Below are 23,174 nucleotides of genomic sequence, written 5' to 3' on the forward strand. Positions count from 1 at the left end.
TGAACAATTCGTTAAAAATTGCAGAAATTGTACTCTTGTGTCGAGTTTAGCTGCTCCAGAACCATTGATCAGTACGGTAATGCCTGACAGACCTTGGGTACATATTGCAGTAGACTTCATGGGTCCGTTACCGGCCGGGCATAACTTGTTAGTAGTAGTGGACTACTACAGCCGTTTCGTTGAAGTCATTGTGATGAAGGAAATCTCCGAAAAAATAAACTATCCAAGCACTGCACGAAACGTTTTGTCGGTACGGAATTCCAGAAACTATGAAATCAGATAATGGTCCGCAATTTGTTAGCGAAGCATTGCAAGACTTCTGTAAAGAGTACGGGGTGAATCTTCTGAAAACAACACCTTATTGGCCCCAAGCTAATGGGGAAGTAGAAAGAGCGAACCGATCACTCAAGAAGCGTCTCCAGATAAGTCAAGCATCAAAATCCGACTGGAAATGGGATTTGCGTATGTATTTGTTAATGTACAACTCAACTCCGCATTCGACTACCGGAGTTGCTCCATCAGCACTCATGTTTGGTAGAGTTCTCCGTGATAAATTGCCAGGATTTCCGACGATTGGATGCAAATCACTAGAAGAGATTCGAGACAGAGATCGTGAGATGAAAGCAAAGAGCATAGAATATACAAACATGAAACGTAAAGCAAAATCAAATCCGTTGAAGGAAGGAGATGTAGTAGTGGCCAAACGGATGTGCAAGGAAAATAAGTTGGCGTCGAATTTCAGTCCGGAAGAACTCATCATAGTCGACAGAGCGGGATCGGATGCGACACTAAAATCGATGGAATCAGGAAAAATCGTCCACAGGAATGTGGCGCATCTCAAGCCCGTTACTACAAAGGCTGGAATTATCGCAGAGAGCAAAATGGGAAAAAAGGAAGCAAATGTGCAAGTTCAACAAAACGTAGAACCTGCATTCGAAACAGACAATCGTGTTGCAATACCGAGTCAGCTGATAAGGAGCGAGCCCGACGAGTAGTAAGGCGGCCGGAGTATCTGGATGACTATATTATGCGTGCAGTACAAGACTATTGAGGAAAAGGGGGATGTAGTGTCGGTGTTAGTAAGTAGCTTGAGCTTTCAGAGATATTACTGTGGGATGGCACAAATACAGATGTACAAGAAAGATAGAAAATAAAGAGAAATGTATAGGCAGTTGAGTGCAGACCGTAGAGCGAATAAAACGTGTTTTTCTTCTACAAGATCCGATATCACACTTCTGATCAATTTTCCAGCGATGACAGCCGGTTTTATGGGGTGCGCTCTCAGTGTGTGGGAGCGTGCACGGTAGTTATGGTTTACTGTGGCTTGATGAGAACGGGTGCAGTGTTGATCGGGGAATGGGGGTGTTCAGGTGGGTAAGGTTATCGATATTTATATATTTGTATTATTTCAAATTCAATTATTATTTTAAGTTCAGTTCAATTCATGCTTAGTTCTAGTTTTATTTTATTTAAGTTAAATTACCATAATAAAGTTAATTAATAAATTATATACAAAAATCATAATGAAGTCAAATGGAACCGAAATGAGAGGTTACAGTTTTCAGCATTACTTAGCGCAAAAGAGGGTTTAAACTCTGCGTTACATTGCAATTTTTCCCCGATTCGGTGCGTTATCATGAGTGATCAGCATTCATAGAACACATTGTGTAACGCGAATGTCAGCCGGGATCGCTCAAAGTGTAAGATTTAGTGTAATTAGTTTAATTATTTTTATTTTTTAGGGATCAAGTGTTAGGGGCATGTTTTCAGCGTCACACAGCCCAGGAGAGGGTGTAAGCTCTGCGTTATAATGGTATAGTATAGGCCGTCCTCGATTGGGGTCCTGTGGGTCACATGTAGTGGCTGTGCTCGGGGCAGTTGTGTGTTGCAAGCGGTTTCGGGGCAGTTAGGATTGAGGTTTTAATATAAACAGATGTAGGATTGAACAAGTTATAACCTTCAGGGTTCATATTGTGGAGACAGGACACAGGAGATTGACAGCCAAAGCGTTGAGGATAAGCTTTTAGTTAGGAACTGAATTAATTTATCCGATTTGGAATCCTAGATTGAATAGTAGGTATATATGGACAATAATAGAAACTATATACAGTTATCGTTTTATCAAGTATTGAGGATATGTTTTTAGTTAAGTTAAATAGCAGATATGCATGAATGATAACCATTAATAAGGCAGAATTATACGAACTGTATTTTTGTCTTTGTAGTAAGATTAATTACTTACTAATGTGATGGCGAGTGAAAGCGGCCCAATTCTTTTATCTACCTCTTTCCAGACGACCAATGATGAAGAATTTAATTCAAGAAAATCTCTTAGTTCCGGTATCAGCAGTGGTATTCATAACTAACACCGTCAGGACTAACAGGAAGTCTGTGTTCACAACGAGATTACTTCAAGGACAATCCCAACATCCTCTGTGATTTGCAGATAAGTATTGCGTTTATATTTTAATTACATTGAGCTCGTTCTAATCTGATCGGTGAATGAATTGACTTGCCACATATTTAGATACATCGTGAATAATCAATATCATTAGTAAATTTAAATATTCCCGTAGATTAGAAAAGCAAGTGCATAAATTACTATTTTATGGCAACATATCACAACGAAACGGGACCCTTCGGAGCCTTAAGTAAGATCTCGGTCCGGTTGCATCTAAGGAGATCTTAGTGCAGTGCACACCGGACATGTTGACGGGTAGACGTATCGCTCAGCGGTATTTAAATACAACGCAGATAGGCTATGGTCAGAGATTACAAGATTTTATTTAACGTTGTTTCTTTAATGCTAGCAGAGGGGGGAGGGGGTAGAAAAATCTCAAAAAGTAGTGGACGTCATATTTGTATCACCCCTTAACAGGAAGTGACGACTAGCGAGAATTTATCCTTGTGAGTGGTGGTTATAGTGGTTCAACTGAAATTGGAGGGATAGGGCTACTACTCAAAGGTGCTCAATGTTGAGGGATAAGCCAACTCATTTTATATCTTCTACAAGATTTACAATACATTCTGCATAGGCAGTGCGTTTTTACGTAAGTAAATTATATATAAAGTGGGCTTCGTGGCTTCGGATAGTTTTTTCTTAATCTATGTTTATTTTAATGCCTTATGTCGTTTCACTAGATTGTTGTATTTGTTTCGAATAGATATGTATTATAGATTAATAAATAATTGAAATGCTATATGTATAAAAACTACATCTGTATAACCGCTGTCCAAATGTACTCTCGAATAATTTCGGTACCTCCGATCGCAGTTCGTTCTCTTATATACTAAAATGTTTGTAGTTTGACAATATGAACTATGTTTATTTTCAATCAACATTCATTAGTTTAAGCTACTCTGCAACAGGCATATAACATGAAAAAACTTTAGAAGCATAAAATTGCACAAATTTTCAACTAGAAAAAATTTACGTTTTCATCGTAGCGACCACTGAAGTATTGCGAATAATATGTCTGTACATATAAGCAAGTGATATTCTAGCTGCAAATATTGAATTTATTTCGCTTTCTATAAAATCGCACATAGAAAGCAACATTAGATTAATGACAACCAAAATATTACGAAAAGATAAATTAAACGCTGTTTTAATCAGCGTTATCTTCAATTTTCATCCGTTATCGAATTCCGCTAATCATAAACGGTTTTTACGATTTCCCATCTCTTGTAAACGCATATCTTTCTGGCCGTTCGGGCAAATACGTTCGATCTGCTTGCTACAGATGAAGTAAAAAAGAAAACGGCAACGATCATCATTTGTTTTTCACACTATCTTCTATTGCGGTATAATTTTGATTATTACTTCTTGATCTTCATCATCTGCCAAGCTCCTCCATAGCGTAAGACCAATTACCTCTACTGACGCTAGAGTTTCTTCCATTTTCGCTTGTTGTGCAGCTGGAAATAATTAATTAATACTCCCGCTATACAAAGAAATAATTGCCTCGCTTCGTTCCGATGGTATTGATTTCGCAACATGGCACTCAAAGGGAGAATTACTATTTCGGCAATAGGCCGTTGCGCTCACATCTCTCTCAAACAGCTGTTTTACCAAATTTTACAGTTTAAAGCTGCATCAACTTACTCAATTGGTTTATATTGGAGTAAAGCAAGAATACATTGCTTTCATTGTGTTTAAATCAAACCAAGTAATATTAGTCGTAATCCTAACGGTTAGTCTTCGAAAGGTTGAAATGATCTTGGAATCACTGTATGGATAACAGCACAGTGAAATCTGTATATCAGTACCCAATATCATGAATATATGACATTTACCTCTACACTTTCATAAAATCGAAAATGGGAAACACCTTCTTATATGGTTTTGAGTTCATTGCAACTAACAGTTGATTTCCATGTGAGTCATTTGATGTCTGTTAATGTGCCCTTACATTGTGGTAAATGATTATCTGTGATTTTTTTAATGGATAAACGTAACAAATCGTCTAATTTATAACGCGAAGCTGCTTGCAGAATTCTTTCTATAAAGAACACCAGAACTTAATGATAATGGGAACTGGCGAAATGCTTCAACGATCGGTAGCCCCTTTAGTAGTTTTCGAATGATACGCATTTTAGAATGTTCAAAGAGCGATGGATTGGACTTTGCTTTGTACATTAGTTTTATCTATTTTTTTAACTAGTCGATAGGCATTCCAAACTAAATTACAGTTGTACTTCTTTTCGTATGATTCTCCTCTATTCTTGCTAAATGTTCGATTTGTCGATAGTGTTTGTTTTCGTTCTATAAATAGATTTCTTAAAGTTGGATTTGCCTTCTTCCTATGTTTAGAATGTAGCTCGAAATGCGATTCTAAGAACAAATAAAACTGCGTTAAAATAGATTCGCAATATATGACAATGAAACAGACGTAGCTATAGATTAGAATATAAGAATGCTCACTTTACTTTTCAAAATAACAAAAATAACAATAAGGTGCTTATGCCATTACAATTGCAAACGTTTTATTCAATTGTATTTAATAAGATACTTTGAAATAATATCTTTAATGTTTTCTCAGTTTTTTTTTTGAAAAAGTAAGAATTCTCAACTTCACTGCTGTGGAATGCATTGCGAATGGTGAATGGCATTTTCGTGTCTTGAACGTTCAAGGTGTGGTTATTTTCGTATTTTCTATAGACACCATTTAATGCTGAATTCTTCAATGGCAGTTCCTATCACTTAGTAGTGACTTGATTATGCATGTAAACTTTTACTAGATTGCGATGATCAAGAACTGTGATGGTCTCAATTAGACCAATGATGCCGTTTGTTACACCATAAGAATGCGATTAATGATTATTGGATTTGAATTGTATGTCAGATTGCCAGATTCACAAATCATGTGATTCACTAGCTACGCCAGATTAGATTAGAATATCAACTCTACACCTCACCACTCGCGACGGCATAAAAGCAATTTTATAGCAACCAGTAGTGTACGATAGGTACTTAACTTTTCTCTCCATTTGTTCCAATATAATATATTATCGACTGCATTGCAGATGTATTCCTTATTAGAATCGCAGTGAGGTTCAGTTTGACAAATTCATTTATTTCAAAAAACAATCTACATCCATCCGCATTTAACTATATATAAGGAAATCATTCTGATTAAGATGGTAATTTTGAAAGCGTTCTGATTCAACTGAGAACCAAGTCGCTTAAGTTTTGTATATAATACTACGAGTTCAGAGTAATAACACCTTACCAAAGTAAACCTAGTACCTAGGGTTCCCGCAAGGACGTCTGCTACGGCGCCGAGCCGAGTCTCGTACCGATCTTCCACGGATACACCGCGCACGCACCGTACAAGACTAGAGTGGAAGAGCCCACGACGAGGCGCTCACCGCGATCGTGCTCCGTCCTGCGTTGGGTTGCCGCCGGGGCCCGGTGGCGGGCCGGCTCGTCCCTAGGAAACCTTCGCCTTCCGGTGCAGCAGTTCTTGCTTCTTGTGCTCATGGATGAAATCTTCTACGGTGATGTTCAGTCGGAAAATGTGGTGCATCACAAAGTCCGCCTCGAGGTACTTCTTCGGCGGTGATCGTAGCACTTCAAGCGTTTCGCAGAGTCCGTTCGCCTGTTTGCGGACTTTGTGCGAGCTGAGACTGGCTCCCAGTATGACGAGGGCGACTTTGAACAGGATTTTGATACCCTCGCACAGGAAGCAATCCCACACCCGTAGAAGGGTGTCCCAGGGCAACGTTCGGGTCAATGCACACAAGAACCAATCGGTCATGTAGAGCAGCGGGTCCACTTTGTGCTTCTGAAGGTGTCGATACACGGATGGTGAGGTTTTCTTAAGTAGACCATTCAGCATGCCGGCATCACGTTGGAGCATTTCGAGACCAGGGGTGAAGTAGTCCTTGAGATATCTGTAAGGGTAAATTAGGGCAAATCAATTAAAATCCTTATGAATTTTGTATTTCCATAAACGGATAGCTCAATTGAGACAATAATCTAAGGGTATGTTGCAACGTTGCTTGTTTAATTTAGAACCAAAGAAGTAGGGCAGGTTGGTACCAAACCAAGACGATTAAGAAGACTGGTCGGAGAGCTTTAGGAATAATTTAACGTAAGGTGCTGAGGACAACACTTCTTCAACACGTTGTTCATATGCCAAAGAATATCAGGTAAGATACTCTTCAGCAGACCGTCTGGCCATAGGCTTCGTGGTAGGTTGCATTCACGACGGTTTTTTGCTGTTCAAAAGGATCAAAGAACTTTCTTCTTCTTATTGGCATTACATCTCCCACTGGGACATTGCCGCCTTGCAGCTTAGGGGTCGTTCAAAAATGATGTCACAGGTTTTAGGGGGGAGGGGGTCTAAGATTTTGTGACAGTACATGTACTAGGTATACAAAAAACCGTGACAGAGGGGGGGAGGGGGTCTAGAAATCCCAAAAAGTAGTGGACGTCATATTTGAATCGCCCCTTAGTTTTCTCTAGTCACTACCACATTTATTAACTTCGAGGTTTCTAAGCCATTCGCTATACCGTTTTTGCATTCGTATATCATGGAGAAGAAGAAGAATATCATCTGGCTAACACGATGATACTTCTACAGCAAGTTGAATCTATTCGCTCAAGTTTTTGAACTTCAAGCAATTGTTGTAAGGCTTAGCTCACGACAAAATCTGGACCCCTCAAAACACGTTATAATTTATGAAATACCAAAGGAAATACCTCATCAACAAGTGAATCAAAAAATATATTATTTATTAGTATTTCAAGTACTTAATGGATAATGGACAATTCCTTGAGATTTTCAAGTTTTTCCAGGGTTTTGTGAGTAATTGTTATCTAAATCGAGCGTATGATCTTAGCCTTCCCAACTAATACCAATCCTTAAAGCTGCAGCGCATTTAAATTATCACTGTAGGCTTCTTGAGAAAGGTTCGGTAAAACTTTTAGATTTCAAGTAGAGGTAACATAAGTTGAAGAACTTTGTATTCATTCGGGTGGATTTTAGAAACTCCGCATACTATTTAATTATCTAAATTCCTATTGTCACACGTCGATACACGGATGGTGAGGTTTTCTTAAGTAGACCATTCAGCATGCCGGCATCACGTTGGAGCATTTCGAGACCAGGGGTGAAGTAGTCCTTGAGATATCTGTAAGGGTAAATTAGGGCAAATCAATTAAAATCCTTATGAATTTTGTATTTCCATAAACGGATAGCTCAATTGAGACAATAATCTAAGGGTATGTTGCAACGTTGCTTGTTTAATTTAGAACCAAAGAAGTAGGGCAGGTTTGAAATTGATGTGGTACCAAATCAAGACGATTAAGAAGACTGGTCGAAGACCTTTAGGAGTAATTTAACGTAAGGTGCTGCGGACAACACTTCTTCTACACGTTGTTCATATGCCAAAGAATATCAGGTAAGATAATCTTCAGCAGACCGTCTGGCCATAGGCTTCGTGGTAGGTTGCATTCACGACGGTTTTTTGCTTTTCAAAAAGACCAAAGAACTTTATTCTTCTTATTGGCATTACATCTCCCACTGGGACATTGCCGCCTTGCAGCTTAGGGGTCGTTCAAAAATGATGTCACAGGTTTTAGGGGGGAGGGGGTCTAAGATTTTGTGACAGTACATGTACTAGGTATACAAAATGACAGCGGGGGGGAGGTAGTGGGTCTAGAAATCCCAAAAAGTAGTGGACGTCATATTTAATTCGCCCCTTAGTGTTCTCTAGGCACTTCCACATTTATTAACTGCGAGGTTTCTAAGCCATTCGCTATACCATTTTTGCATTCGTATATCATGGAGAAGAAGAAGAATATCATCTGGCCAACACGATGATACTTCTACAGCAAGTTGAATCTATTCGCTCAAGTTTTTGAACTTCAAGCAATTGTTGTAAGGCTTAGCTCACGACAAAATCTGGACCCCTCAAAACACGTTATAATTTATGAAATACCAAAGGAAATACCTCATCAACAAGTGAATCAAAAAATATATTATTTATTAGTATTTCAAGTACTTAATGGATAATGGACAATTCCTTGAGAATTTCAAGTTTTTCCAGGGTTTTGTGAGTAATTGTTATCTAAATCGAGCGTATGATCTTAGCCTTCCTAACTAATACCAATCCTTAAAGCTGTAGCGCATTTAAATTATCACTCTAGGCTTCTTGAGAAAGGTTCGGTAAAACTTTTAGATTTCAAGTAGAGGTAAGTTGAATAAAAAGAACTTTGTATTCATTCGGGTGGATTTTAGAAACTCCGCATACTATTTAATTCTCTAAATTCCTATTGTCACTGCAGCAATGAAACCAGTGAAAATGTCTCAGTAGGCGTGAAACAGACCTATTGAGAGAAAAGATGTGTTAAATGTTCCTATGTGTTAACAAATGCTCTTATAAGTTAATTTGTTGCATTTTTTTTAACTAAATTGAAAATTAACCACCAATAAGTTGTATTGGGATGTAAAACTGATTTTTTAAATCATCCTAGAAGTTATTCTAACAGAAAAGAAAGGTTTGTTTGTTGTGGTCAGATCGCTGTTTGAAAGCTCGTAGGAATTGTCAGGCCACTGAATTGGAAGCAGGCTAAAAGAGTTTAACTAACTAATACTTAATTTATAATGTATTCTAGGTTCGAAGCAAATCAAAAAATCCTTTAATTAACATTCTATTTACGGCGAGCGCAACACCTATGGTTTTCTGAACCTATCAAGGATTTTGGGAATCCTACGAGATTTCTAGACTTTTGTAACAGGGCTGAGCGTCGATGAACAACATTTGAAATATTTAAGTCGTCCATTGATATCTGGTAGACCAACAATATACATCTTAGATTATGACAGGTGAATATACATCAGTTGAATCGAGCGAAATGGTAAACTTCCTGTGTTATGAGTGTTAAATTGGAAAAGTTTAAAAAAAAGTTAGCCCCACCTAGGATTTTTCATTAGTTACGCCAATGCCCAACAGTATTCGCCATCCACAATGTGAGTCAGCGTTGCCCGAAGCGGGTGAGCTCGATGGGATCCGTCTTGAGGAATGCTGGAATAAATTTGAAGTAACTATTATCGACGCAGCGGGAAACAACGCAGAGTATGTGGGACGAAGTTGACACAACGATTTCAACGAAGAGTGTAATAGACCCGGCAGAATGTGGAACGCACGCTATAGATGGAAACGGATACATCAGAATCGTCTCTTCCATGAGAACAAAAGCCAAGGAGTGCGAGAAGATGGTACAGTTGTGCTGTTATCAAGACACACGCAAAATTTAACAGAAGCTTAACGCAAGTCTTCGTGCCGCAAACCGCACTGTGCAAGGATAAGCATGGGAGCAGCTTGACAGACGAATGTGTACTTAAATGGCGCTAAGAACACAGTAAGTGAGGGTCAAGACATCGGACAAGACGACTAAGTTAGTTCAAAAAACGATGAAAACCAGCTAGTTGAAATCTTAATGAATGTTAAGGATGCTATCCAACAGCCAAACACAATAAAGCAGCTGACAAAGATGGTATCGGAGCTGAACTCATCAAGATGGGCCTGTTATAGTTGGCCACATGTTCACACCGACTTTCAGAATCTGGTTCATATGCACGTTAGTCGTGTTAGTCATAAAACACGAACGCGTTTCAGCTATGAATGTCGTGCCCACAACAGCCTCCAGAAGAAATGGCAGTAACAAAAATTTCCACCTGCACCAAACGTGTCATGTACGAAACGTTCATAAGACCGGAGGTCCTCTACGGACATAAAACTTGAACCATGCTCGAGGAGGACTTGCAAGCACTCGGGATATTCGAAAGACGAGTGTTTAGGACCATCTTTGGTGATGTACAAGAGAACGGTATGTGACAGCAAAGAATGAACCACGAGCGAACCCAGGAAAGATAGATAAGCATAAGTGTTGGTAAAATCAAAGAATCGTTCATAACTCGATACGAAATTTACATCATTACGGGATTGTTACGTTTTCTCTTTGTTCGCCTAACTTAAAGTCTTAAAACAATAAGTTTTTTCATGTGACACTGGCGAGTCTGAACTACAACTGTTCAAACACGGAACTGTCATTTCCATAAAAGAATTAGGGTATCCAATCATGGTTTGAACCAAATGGCGGGTTTCAGATGAGCCGGCAAAACAAAGTTAATTTATTTCTTTAAAGGGACATGTTAGAACTGCGTTTTCTAGTTTATATGGAAGCTTAGTTCATTATCTTTCTAAAAACATCCTGGGTGCACATATTTATGCCTAGTTTCATTGAAAAAACTTAATAATTACATAACCACAGACAAACAGACATAACACTCGTCAAATTTCCATCGTTCACTGGTTTACTGGTCAATTCAAACAATCATTAGTTGGCCAATCGATCACTCGTGGCGCTCGCTTAGGATTTGCTCTAGTTTTTAGTTTACTCACTACCGCCATCTGGTTCGTGATTTGCCCAACTTACTGAAATCAACAGATGTCGTTAAAATGTTTGAACGACGATGAATTTGATGAGTGAATGTTCAATGTGTTATGTCTGTTTGTCTGTGACATAACTTTGATTCGTACCATGGTTTGAACTACTGCAGCAGCCAGCAGCTCCTAAATATAGTACTAATTGCATGCATGAAACGCTGAGAAAATCTATAGAAAAGCAAATTTGTTTTACTATTCATCTTCTCGCATTAGATTAGTAACTCGAAACGTGTGAAAATCGTCTAAATTATCGATATGAAAATTGCGATTTTTTCATATTGGAAATGTAAACAAAATGCTCCAGCTAGGCGCATGCAGCGCTCCTAGCGGACAGCAGCAGAACATGACTGCATTTACAAGTTCAAACCATGATACGAATTTAGTTCAAACCATGATCAGTTTTTACCTTGTATAAATGTTACTATTTTAACTATTTAAAACTGTTTCTCAATTGTATGATGATGTCAATCGATTACAGATAAAAATAGCGTTCTTTTGGTATATTGATCTCACTCCTGTGTCATAAAATGCGTCCTTTACGAGCTTTTTGAAATTATGCCACTGGTGGGGGGGATTTGGCGCAAATTCAGGACGTTTTTGAATCGCTTTATTTTATTACTTAAACAATATGTACGAATGTTTAAATAAACTCTATCACTTCCAGTATACCTAAATATGCCATTCATACTGTTTTAGGTTCATTTCCTGCCAATGAGATGGTAATTCCTACGGATTTCAAAATGGTTCAAACCATGATACGCTTTTCACTAGTTCAAACCATGATTGGATACCCTATTACTTATGGGTGAAATCAGCTTATTATGAACGTCTCGATTCCGCCGGAAAAACTCTCATTGCTCTCATTGCAGAACCGCAAGCGATTCTCGATGATTGAGGTTTGAGTATGATTCTCAAGGTATGTAGTAAGAATGCCGAACAGTAACCTGCATAGGAGCCGGTTGAAACAAGGAAGCTACTCATGCAATGGCGGGCATAGAAAAGCTTTAAATTAATACTGAGGAAATGCTAATAGAATACTAAGTTGAAAAGCAGGCCAAGTTCCAGTTGTAATGTAGAGCCATTGAAGAAGAAGAAGAATGTGGCATCGAACCATGTACACTGGGGTCGCTTATTAGTGAATTTATGAATTTACGTGGATGTTTCTTTGCGATTTGTCTAAAAAGTCGGGAAACCCGAGAAAACCGCTAAAAATCGATTTTTAATGAAGTTGCTTTTTACGCGGATTTTGTGATTTACGAGAATTTTTTTTTGGCGCGGTACGTATCTCCCGCGTAGAAAACCGACTCGAGTGTATTGTAGCGTCAAATTGTTGAATCAGTGTTATCTGTTTAGAAATAAGCCAAACAAATTAAAAGATAATGTATTTAGGACTTATAGTTCTTTAGTTCTTTAGACCGAAATCACTCTCAACACTAGTGATCGTGCACAGCTTGAATGATTTTTTTTTGTAACAACAAAATAAATTATAGCCGGAAGTCGAACATATGTTCAGATGTCCAAAATACCCTTATTACTGTAAATTCCCAAGTCTAGTCTAGCCTACACATACAAAATCAATTCGTGAAAGAATCCTGGAAAAAGATAGATTCGACTACATCACTTTTCTAGTCATTATTTATGTTTTTTCAGGACGACTTTTTTTTCATGGATTTAACGTACAGAATTAGGTTTTTTTTCCAAAACTAGTATAGAAAGAACTAAAAAAGTGTTGACATATTTTTTTCTGATGTCCTAGGCCGTCCAAACTGTTCTGGAGTACATATTCTCAAATGCATCAGAAAATATCTAGAAACTGTTGCATCCGCATTAGCGTGATCGCACTCTCGAACGTATAGATATACTGTGAACGATTGAGTCGTTATGTACAACGATTGTTCGGTGTGAATAAAGATTACGAGTTCACTTCTATCGGATACTCGCTCGGAACCAGATGTGTTTTATTGGTCTAAGGAAATATCTGCTGTTCACGTTAGTATAATTATAACCCCCCGCTAGAAAGTAGTCGAGAACCTTGTATAGGTTACCGGTTAGAAGTTGGAGCCGTAGAACTTGAAAGTGGCGACGAGAAAAAGGAAATTAAGAGAGTTTCAAGTCGTTAAAAGAAGCAGGCGAAACAAACATCTAGTGTGAGCGTGAACGGTTATGGTGTCGTTGGCCGTTGAATACATCGGTTAATAAAAGTGCTAATTATCAACCATTGGTGAAACCGCGTGTCATGCATATAAAGATATATTTCCAGTGGCAAGCTTTTGTTTAGTCAATATCTTTTGTGATTCTCACAATAGATTTATAAAAGCCATTGAAATTGCTCTCACTAAAACGGCGTGTGTTTGAAGACAATCCTATAGTGAATAGCACAGCGGCGATTTTCTAAGAGTGTTTTTTAATCTTTTTTGAAGGCATTCATCAGGACATCGTTTGGTTCGGGCAGTATTCTCACTCCACGCCGATTTGAGCCCTTCGGTGGATCATTGTGAAACGGCATCCAGAATTCCGAAGGAGTTGGCCAAACAACAGCGAAGACGTTTAATCGGTTGCATCGAGAGAATTTGGCAACAGGTGAATTTCACGCTTGGCAAAGGTCAGACGCCGGCAAATCGCGGTTCGGATACCATTTTTGGGGTGAGTCACATTTTTTTTACCAATTAGCCATTTTGTAGAATCCTTTTGTTAAAATTTCTTATGGCGCTGGTTGGAATGTCTACAACGATAGAGCCATACCGTAGAGGCATTTCCTTTGCCGAATGGGTTGAAAGATTAGACTTCTTTTTCCAAGCTAATGGTATTCAGGAGAATTTACGAAGACCGCATTTTATTACTCTTGGTGGGCCGGTGGTGTACAAAGAGCTGAAGCTTTTATACCCAAATTCCAGCATCAATGATGTACCTTATGAGGATATGATTGCTAGACTCAAATCAAGACTCGATAAAACCGAATCTGATTTGATTCAAAGATTTAAATTCAACAACCGCGTGCAGCAGCCGGACGAATCTGTAGAAGATTTCGTTTTGTCAGTAAAGCTGCAAGCGGAGTTTTGTTCATTTGGTAGCTTTAAAGATTTGGCGATAAGGGACCGCATTGTGGCGGGTGTAAGAGACGCAGCGTTACAGCAAAGATTATTAAATGAGGAAAATTTAACTCTAGCGGTAGCTGAAAAACTTGTCACCACATGGGAAATGGCAGGGGCTAATGCAAAGACATTAGGGGTGACTGCCAATGGCGGATATGCCTTGAACAAATTATTAAACACGTATGCAGTGGCAAATCAAAATCTTGGACAAGTGTCTTCGGTTAGAGGACCCGTTAAAAATAGACTTGGAATTAGGCCGTATAATGGAGGAAACTTCAATGGTAGGCGAGAAGATAATGATAAAAAATTAGGGGAATGGAAAAGAAGGCAGGATAGACGACGAACCGATTATTCTGGCTACACATGTGATTTCTGCGGTGCCAAAGGGCATATCAAACGTAAATGCTTTAGGTTGATCAACCTGAGACGTGACGCGGTAAACTTAGTGCAGTCACATAAGCCAGGGCCTAGTACAGAAGCACCATTGAACGACCTCATGAGCCGTATGACAACCAATGACGTGGATAGTGACGATGACGACGATGATAATGAATCAGGTGAATTGTCTTGCATGTTAGTGTCGTCCCTAAACAAAATTAGTGAACCCTGTTTGATAGATGTGGTTATTGAAGGAAATTCGATTACAATGGAGATAGATTGTGGTTCAGCGGTTTCAGTAATGAGCCAAGCACAATATTTCTCTCATTTTGACAAACCGTTACAGTGTTGTACAAAGCAATTAATTGTTGTGAATGGATCTAAATTGAAGATAGAAGGTGAAGTTAAAGTAAAGGTTAAATATCAAGGAAGAGAAGAATATCTAAAGTTATTGGTGTTGAATGGCGATAACAGTTTCATTCCATTGTTAGGTCGGCCATGGCTGGATAAATTTTTCCCTAGCTGGAGACAATATTTTTCTAAACTGTCTACGGTTAATAAAGTGACGGAGTATGATAAGGCCAAAATGGTAAGTGAAATAAAACAAAAATATAGTAATGTTTTCACGAAGGATTTTTCTTCCCCGATTGTGGGCTTTGAAGCGGACCTAGTGCTGAAGCAAGATTCACCTATTTTTAGAAGAGCTTATAATGTGCCTTATAGATTACGGGATAGGGTTTCGCAATACTTAGAGAAATTGGAAAAGCAAAAAGTAATTACACCAATAAAAACTAGTGAGTGGGCCTCTCCGGTGGTGGTAGTCATGAAGAAGAATGATGGTATTAGGCTGGTTATTGACTGTAAGGTGTCAATAAACAAGCAAATCATTCCCAATACATATCCGCTTCCTTCAGCTCAAGATATATTTGCTGGATTATCGGGAAGTAAAGTTTTTTGCTCTTTGGATCTAGAGGGGGCCTACACGCAGTTAGAGTTATCTGAAAGATCAAAAAAATTTATGATTATTAACACAATCAAAGGATTATACATGTATCATCGTTTGCCGCAAGGGGCATCATCCAGTGCGTCGATTTTCCAACAAGTTATGGAGCAAGTGTTGAAGGATATCGATTATGTGTATGTGTATTTGGATGATGTCTTAATAGCTGGTAAAGACCTGGATGATTGTAGAAGGAAGCTTGATTTGGTGTTGTTTCGGTTGTCAGAGGCAAACATAAAAGTTAATCTGGACAAATGTAAATTCTTTGAAACATCGTTGATCTTCTTGGGTCACGTCATCAGTGAGAAAGGGTTGAGCCCATGTTCGGACAAAATAGAGACTATCCAAAAGGCGAAGGTACCTGAAAATGTAACGGAGCTAAAATCCTTCTTAGGTTTGGTTAACTATTATAATAAATTTATTCCGCGCTTATCATCAAATTTGTATTGCTTATATAACTTATTAAAAAAAGATGTACAATATGTTTGGGACGAAAATTGCAATAATGCGTTTGAGAAAAGTAAAAAGGCACTTTTAAGAGCGGATCTGCTAGAATTTTACGATCCTGACAAAGATATTGTGGTAGTGTCCGATGCTTCGGGGTATGGTTTAGGGGGCGTCATTGCACACATAATTGACGGTGCTGAAAAGCCCATTTCCTTTACATCGTTTTCATTAAACAACGCGCAAAAGTCCTACCCAATTCTGCACTTAGAGGCACTAGCGTTAGTGTGCACGGTGAAGAAATTTCACAAGTATTTATATGGGAAAAAGTTTTTAGTATTCACGGACCACAAACCCTTAGTGGGTATCTTCGGTAAAGCGGGTAAGAACTCGATTTTGGTAACAAGAATCCAGCGATATATTCTAGAGCTTTCTATTTACGAATTTGAAATTCAATACCGACCATCAGAGAGAATGGGTAACGCCGATTTTTGTTCGCGGTTCCCCTTGAACTGTGATGTACCGCAGGAATATGATAAATAGCATAAATTTCAGTAAAGAACTGCCTTTGGATTTTAAAGTAATAGCTCACAATACCGTGAATGACGCATTCCTTAAAGAAGTTATAGGGTTTATGCAAAACGGTTGGCCAAAGCGTCTGGATAAACGGTTTGCAGATGTATTCTCAAACCAGCATGAGTTAGAAATTGCCGAAGGGTGTTTATTATACAGGGAGAGGGTGGTAGTCCCTCAACAAATGCATAGTGATATTTTAAAATTGCTTCATGCAAACCACTCGGGAATGGTGAAGATGAAGCAGCAGGCAAGGCGATACGTATACTGGTTCGGCATTAATTCGGATATAGAGCATTTTGTGGCCAATTGTGATATATGCAGCTGTTCTGCGATAGTACCAAAAACAAAGACAAATTCTGCATGGATCCCAACTACCAGACCGTTTAGTCGTATTCACATTGATTTTTTCTATTTGAACCATCATACGTTCCTCCTGATGGTAGATAGTTTTTCGAAGTGGCTAGAAATAGAGTGGATGAAAAAGGGAACAGAATGTACTCAAGTTTTGCTAAAGCTAGTTGAATTGTTTTCAAGATTTGGATTACCAGATGTTTTGGTATCCGATGGCGGCCCTCCATTTAATTCCCACAATTTCAAATACTTCCTGGAAAAACAGGGGATAAAAGTCCTTAAAAGTCCGCCCTACCATCCATCTAGCAATGGCCAGGCGGAGAGGTTGGTGAAAACAACCAAGGAGGTTTTGAAAAAGTTTTTGTTGGATCCAAATTTGAGTGAGTTAAGACTGGAGGACCAAATAAATTTGTTTCTATTCAACTACCGTAATACCCCTTCAAAGGAAGGAAGGCTTCCTTCGGAAATGGTTTTATCTTATGTACCAAAAACTCTTATCGATCTCATTAATCCTAAAAAGAACCACAAATCGTTCCTTTCTGCACCTCCTCCGATTGATGATCATTATTCAATAAATAAGAAGGTTAAATTGCGCTCATTAGAGGTTTTGGATGAACTAACTGAAGGAGATGAGGTGTGGTACAGGAACAACAACCCCAATGCTCCAACAAGATGGTTGAAATCAACCTTTTTAAAAAAGTTTTCAAAAAATATTTTTCAGATTACAACTGGAAACGTTCAGGTCATGGCTCATCGAGACCAGCTGAGGGTCAGTAACCGTACACGTCATTTGAAGCAATCCAACGTTTTCATGTCGATGCGAGGAGAATCGTCAGCGCCAATGGGCGAATCGCACGTGGAGGATGATCGCGGGGAACTCCCTGATATCTCCAGCAGACGCAAGAGAAAACGTAGACAAGATAGTTGTTCGGAGGATGCCCTGGTCGAACAGCCCCGCAGATCGAAACGAATGAGAAAACCGAATAGGACCAGCGATTACATTTATGGGAAATAATGAGAATTGAATTTTATAATCTAATATGCTAATATTGTCAGTTACCTGATGTCTGAATTTGCTAATTTGTATTGTTATACGATTTCGATTATAAATGGATTAAACTATGTCAGATTGAACTAAAAAAATATAGGGGAAAGAACTGTTGCATCCGCATTAGCGTGATCGCACTCTCGAACGTATAGATATACTGTGAACGATTGAGTCGTTATGTACAACGATTGTTCGGTGTGAATAAAGATTACGAGTTCACTTCTATCTGATACTCGCTCGGAACCAGATGTGTTTTATTGGTCTAAGGAAATATCTGCTGTTCACGTTAGTATAATTATAACCCCCCGCTAGAAAGTAGTCGAGAACCTTGTATAGGTTACCGGTTAGAAGTTGGAGCCGTAGAACTTGAAAGAAACAAAATGTCCAAAGTTGAGAATATGTCCAAAAATATATGTCCAAATGCACCCAGAATTGGCCCAGAACCTTTCAGCGGTATATCATACTGTATCACAAAAATAGAATTAAAATCCTGGGAAGCTCAAAGGTTGATGACCATTTGGTTTGTTGCCGAAAAGTGTGCTCAATCAAAGAGATTTATAATTCCCAATGTTAAAGTAACCGAAAAGCTCTTAGAGCTCAGCAAGAGAGCTCTTTGCACCTTCACTGGCCTAATAACCGGACACTGCCCGAGCAGATATCACTTGAAAAATATTGGCCAGATTCAGAATGATATCTGTCGTTTCTGTAACATGGAACGTGAAACCTCGGAATATCTGCTTTGCAGTTGTGAGGGTAGGGCATTGTACAAGGGTAGATCTAAATTTCTAAATAGTGGCTGGAGATATTTGGACAGCAAATCCTGGAAAGGTAGTGGGTTTTATTAACTCAATTATACCGGACTGGGAAAATACGCGTCTTAGGTTGTTTACTTGACAAATGGTGATCAACCTAGAAGATGCGAATATTTAATAGTAATCAGGGGTATACCACAAAAGTTCAACTCAATGGACGCAGTGGTTCTACACCCCAATGAAAAAAAAAATAACCAAAAATATCTATGTGATCATAAGACATGATATTATTGAGTTTTGAATTAACGCAACCTATTCCAGGGTCTCCGAAACGGCATGGAGTTCAGAACGTACGATCTACCCTATCAACCAAGCCCTGAACGATGTATTCGTGCAGCGCTAAACACCCCAGCAGGTCCATTGAACCGATAGGATTTCACTCATTAATTTTAGTAACTACTACAGGCCCTTTTTGGTTCTCCAAAACGTCATGGAGCTCAAAACATGCGATCTACCCGATCAACAAAGTCCTGAACGATGTATCCATGCATTGCTTAACATCCCAGCAGGTCCACTGAGCCGATAGAATTCCACTCACTATGTTTACTAGCTACTACAGGCCTTTTTGGTTCTCCAAATTGCCCGGGAGTTCAAAAGATGCAATCTACTCTATCAACTAAGCCCTGAACGATGTATTCGTGCATCGCTAAACATCCCAGCTAAGATTTCACTCATTAATTTTAGTAACTACTACAGGCCTTTTTGGTTCTCCAAAACTTTATGGAGTGCAGAACATACGATCTACCCGATCAACAAAGTCCTGAACGATGTATCTATGCATTGCTTAACATCCCAGCAGGTCCACTGAGCCGATAGAATTGCACTTAGAGACCTTTTCGGTTCTCCAAAATGCCCGGGAGTTCAAAAGATGCGATCTACTCGATCAACCAAATCCTGAACGATGTATTCGTGCATCACTAAACATCCCAGCAGGTCCATTGAGCCGATAGGATTTCACTCATTACTTTTAGAAAATACTACAGGCCTTTTTGGTTCTCCAAATCATCCTGGAGTTCAAAACATGCGATATACCCGATCAACCAAACCCTGAACGATGTATTCGTGCATTGCTAAACATCCCAGCAGATCCATTGAGCCGATAGAATTTCACTCATTATGTTTACTAGCTGCTTCCGACAAGTATCCAAAATGTCCGGAAGTTCGAAAGAAGCGATTTACCCGATCAACCAAGTGCTAAACGATGTCTCCGTTTAACGCTGAACATCACAGCAGGTTCATGGATCCGATACGATTTCATTCCATATTTTTACAAGGTACAATAGGCCCTCCATGATTCGATGTTCTACGGCTCGATATCGACTCGTGGAAGCAAATGATGCCATACTACACATATTTCCTCAGTTACTCTCTTGGTTCTTTCGAACGATTTTCCAAAAAACTTCTACTCCACATCTCGATGTATGCTTGAGTCAATGGTCCTTTCATTAGCGACTCATTAAGGATTGACTGTATTAAAGACCCTTTTTGGAGCTTGGATCATGTGATCTATCAATTGTACCAAATTATGAATGGTGGTTGATATTCATTGAATCATTATTCACACAAGCTATAATAGACCTTTTAGGTTCAGGTTCACCAAAACGCTCTGGAAACCGAAACGATTGAACTATTCGACCATCCTCTTTTCTTTCCATCCATCTTTTTGGAGCACCTTGCACATTAGATCTCATGTTAATGGAAATAAGGATCATATGCTTATTACATCGATATGGGTAAATACCGATGATGAGGATATTGCGAAAGTCTTGATCAATCTGGTAGATACTATGAACTAAACTCAAGAATATTTCGGAGTACTTTGAAGATCCCGTATTCACGAGAATTGGGTTGGCATAATACGTATTGATATGCGTATGATACCTATTGAACAGGATTGGGGGTATACCGACGATGAGGACATAACAAAAGCCTTGATTGATCTGATAGATACCGTAGGCTGAACTCCAGAACGTTTTGGAGTACCTTGAGCATCTCATATTCAAGAGAATAAAGTACCAGTCAAAACGATTAATGCAAGAGATGGCGTTTTTTCAGTGGTAGTAAAATTGAAATTTCATCACTATAAAACTACTAAACAGTGCAAACTAAGTGCAGGATATAATCTTTTCACCTCATACTTCATTCCTTATCACTACTTTCTCCTAAAACACTTCCATTTTCCAGAAATTTGCAAAATACTTGATTTTCCCATACATTTTATCGATTTCCAACTACCATTCTTCCATGAGCTCATGGTGGAAAATGTGAAAATCTCAGAACATAGAGTAGCAGGCTTAACAACACAGATAGAAACGCCGGTATCGCCACTCACTGACGAGTACCGTAAACATGGTGCACGGAAGTTTGTTGTCTACACTTTTTACGGCTGCTGCACCCTGGAAGTTGTTACCGTTTTCGGTACCAAGGATCAGTCCATTTGCGTGTGTACCAGCAAATAACATATACTAACCATTATTATTGTGAGACTTTGCATGCAGTAGAAAAGGGAGAATAGGGGTAAATTTTACAACCGCCTATTCTGCCTTAAACGTGTAAAATTAACTAATTCCGTGTGGCTCAAATCTCGCGGGCGACGATGGCACCCCTATGCTGGGGACGGAGAGAAAAGAGAAGAGAAGATCGTATTGGGTCGCGACTCGGCAGTCGGGAGGCAACCAAGCTAGAAGACAGTTGTGTGAAGAAAGATTTTTGAAGGAAGAGACGCTTAACCAAAAGGGACCACGCGGTGGCGCCAAGGGAAGCCGGTGTCAAGCCGAAGTTCGAAGAACCGTGTCCGGTGTCGCGGAGTTTCTCCGACAAAGTTCTAGGGTGCAAAACCGGGCCCGGAAGTATTCCCCGTTTGACCGCCCTCCCGAGGATTGTCAGTAGTACCCGGTTGGAACCGTTTCCGACCAGAGCAAGCCGGCCATCTAGTTTCCCGATCCGGTTTAGTTCCGGCCAGCAAGTTTCTCGAGGAAGGTCCAAGTCGGTCGTGGCACACCAGACGACGTAGAAGTGCCGCGAATTCCGGAACCGCTACACCCGTAGCCTCGATGAGCGAACCCCAATAGTCGCCATTGTCCTGTGACAACCAAACGCCACGAGGTGGCTACATTAATTACCCCGTCGTCATCACTTTCTACCGCCGGAGACAGACCGGATAAAAAGACCGTCAACCTACGGTGTCCTCGCGGATTGCCCTCTCTCGGAAGGATCGGTGACCAGGTTTGGTGGCCGGACGAGACGACGTGTCGTCAGCATAGTGAAGAACGAACCACCAGCCAATGCTACTCATCGTCAGGAAGTGGCGGACAAGATCCCTGCCAGCCGGACTCCCGATCCCAACTCGAAGTTCTTGTTAAATTCCAAAACTCTCGGAGACAATGAGGATAGTCGCCGACCTGAAGCCGGGAGAAAGCTCCGCTCCCCGAACCGTACCGCAGTAGGCTACCGTAGGTGCATTGCCCTCAGCGCTCGCCGGCGAACCCACATTTGCCAGCCACCCCGCATCACCTAAGGTATGTTAGGAGCCTGGTCTCCCCATGTTTTTCCTGGACATCTATCGGCCGCAACGAAATTTACTAACTAAAGGTTCCCTCAAACACACGCGATGCGACAGTCGCGACGCGATTCTAGCGCTTGGCGACAGCGATTCTGTCGCCATTGGTATGGAAGCGTAAATAGAACATTGCCTGCAGCGACCCAACGGTAGAATCGCGGCGACTAGTTGTCGCCGTCGCGGCGATAAAATCACTTAGGTCTGGGGGAACCTTAAAACACTAACCCTAACATAATAAGATGGAAAAAATAAATAATAGTTAAAATGTAAATTAAATTCTTTTTTGATGAAATTGAAAGGCTATTGGTGCATGCAATTGAATTGATCCTTCCTTGTTCTGTCCACTTCAGCTGCGTCTTGTGTCGTATGTCCTTTGAGCAGGAGGTAAGCCGGCCCTGAGGAAAGGTGAGCTAGTTTGGGACGTGTGGACGTCCACTGCCTAGACGTGTGGACGTCACCGGCAGTTACAAAGTAAATGTCATTGAAGTAAACAGCCGATCCCTTATTGGATTTGCATCATGCGTATATGCTTATTGAATCGGATTGGGTGACTTTTAGAGCTCAAAAATGAAACTTTTGATGTAAAAATATGCTCAATATCTTTTGCCGATTAAAAGTTATGATCGTTTTTCTGTCAAAACTACGTTTTTGCGTTTCTCGTACACCAAGGTGTAACGAAAAGGCTATATATTCACTTCCAAGACGATTTTGTGATAGAAGGTCCGGAGACCCATAGTGTCATATACCAATCGACTCAGCCCGTTCGCAATAAGTTGCATTCGACGAAAAATCCTGTCCTATTGTTTCCTATTGAAAATTGGCCAGATCGGACTATGGGATCAAAAGCATATGTTTCGAAATAGACAAATTGATATGAAATTTGCTCAAAAGAATCCACGTGTCTTGGAGGGACTCGAACCCTCAACCTCCTACTCTCTAGATAGGCGTGATAACC

The 23,174-nt window shown here is 39.8% G+C and overlaps 2 protein-coding genes across 2 annotated transcripts in view; one reads left to right on the forward strand and one right to left on the reverse strand.

Annotated features, from left to right (window-relative positions):
• Positions 1–4,460: 4,460 nt before the first annotated feature.
• The window catches only part of LOC134224576 (TBC1 domain family member whacked), a 50,072-nt gene continuing 31,358 nt past the window's right edge, over positions 4,461–23,174 (reverse strand). The window contains exon 5 of the mRNA XM_062703987.1: positions 4,461–6,396. Coding sequence (XP_062559971.1) covers positions 5,934–6,396 — 463 coding nt within the window. The 3' untranslated portion in view covers positions 4,461–5,933. The remainder of the gene's footprint in view (positions 6,397–23,174) is intronic.
• LOC134224733 (uncharacterized) lies at positions 12,906–18,079 on the forward strand. Its single transcript, XM_062704263.1, has 3 exons — positions 12,906–12,948; positions 13,380–13,602; positions 17,522–18,079. The coding sequence occupies exons 1-3, from the start codon at positions 12,911–12,913 to the stop codon at positions 17,813–17,815; spliced, it is 555 nt and encodes a 184-aa protein (XP_062560247.1). The 5' UTR covers positions 12,906–12,910; the 3' UTR covers positions 17,816–18,079.

This window comes from Armigeres subalbatus, chromosome 3 (genome assembly GCF_024139115.2).
Source record: "Armigeres subalbatus isolate Guangzhou_Male chromosome 3, GZ_Asu_2, whole genome shotgun sequence".
NCBI classification, from domain to species: domain Eukaryota; kingdom Metazoa; phylum Arthropoda; class Insecta; order Diptera; family Culicidae; genus Armigeres; species Armigeres subalbatus.

Excerpts from the sequence above, each read along its gene's own strand:
- LOC134224733 (XM_062704263.1), top strand. The coding sequence starts at position 12,911 with ATGTGTTTTATTGGTCTAAGGAAATATCTGCTGTTCAC. Across the intron at positions 12,949-13,379 it reads AGGAAATATCTGCTGTTCAC|GCATTCATCAGGACATCGTT; the intron begins GTTAGTATAATT and ends TCTTTTTTGAAG. Across the intron at positions 13,603-17,521 it reads GTTCGGATACCATTTTTGGG|ATTACAACTGGAAACGTTCA; the intron begins GTGAGTCACATT and ends AATATTTTTCAG.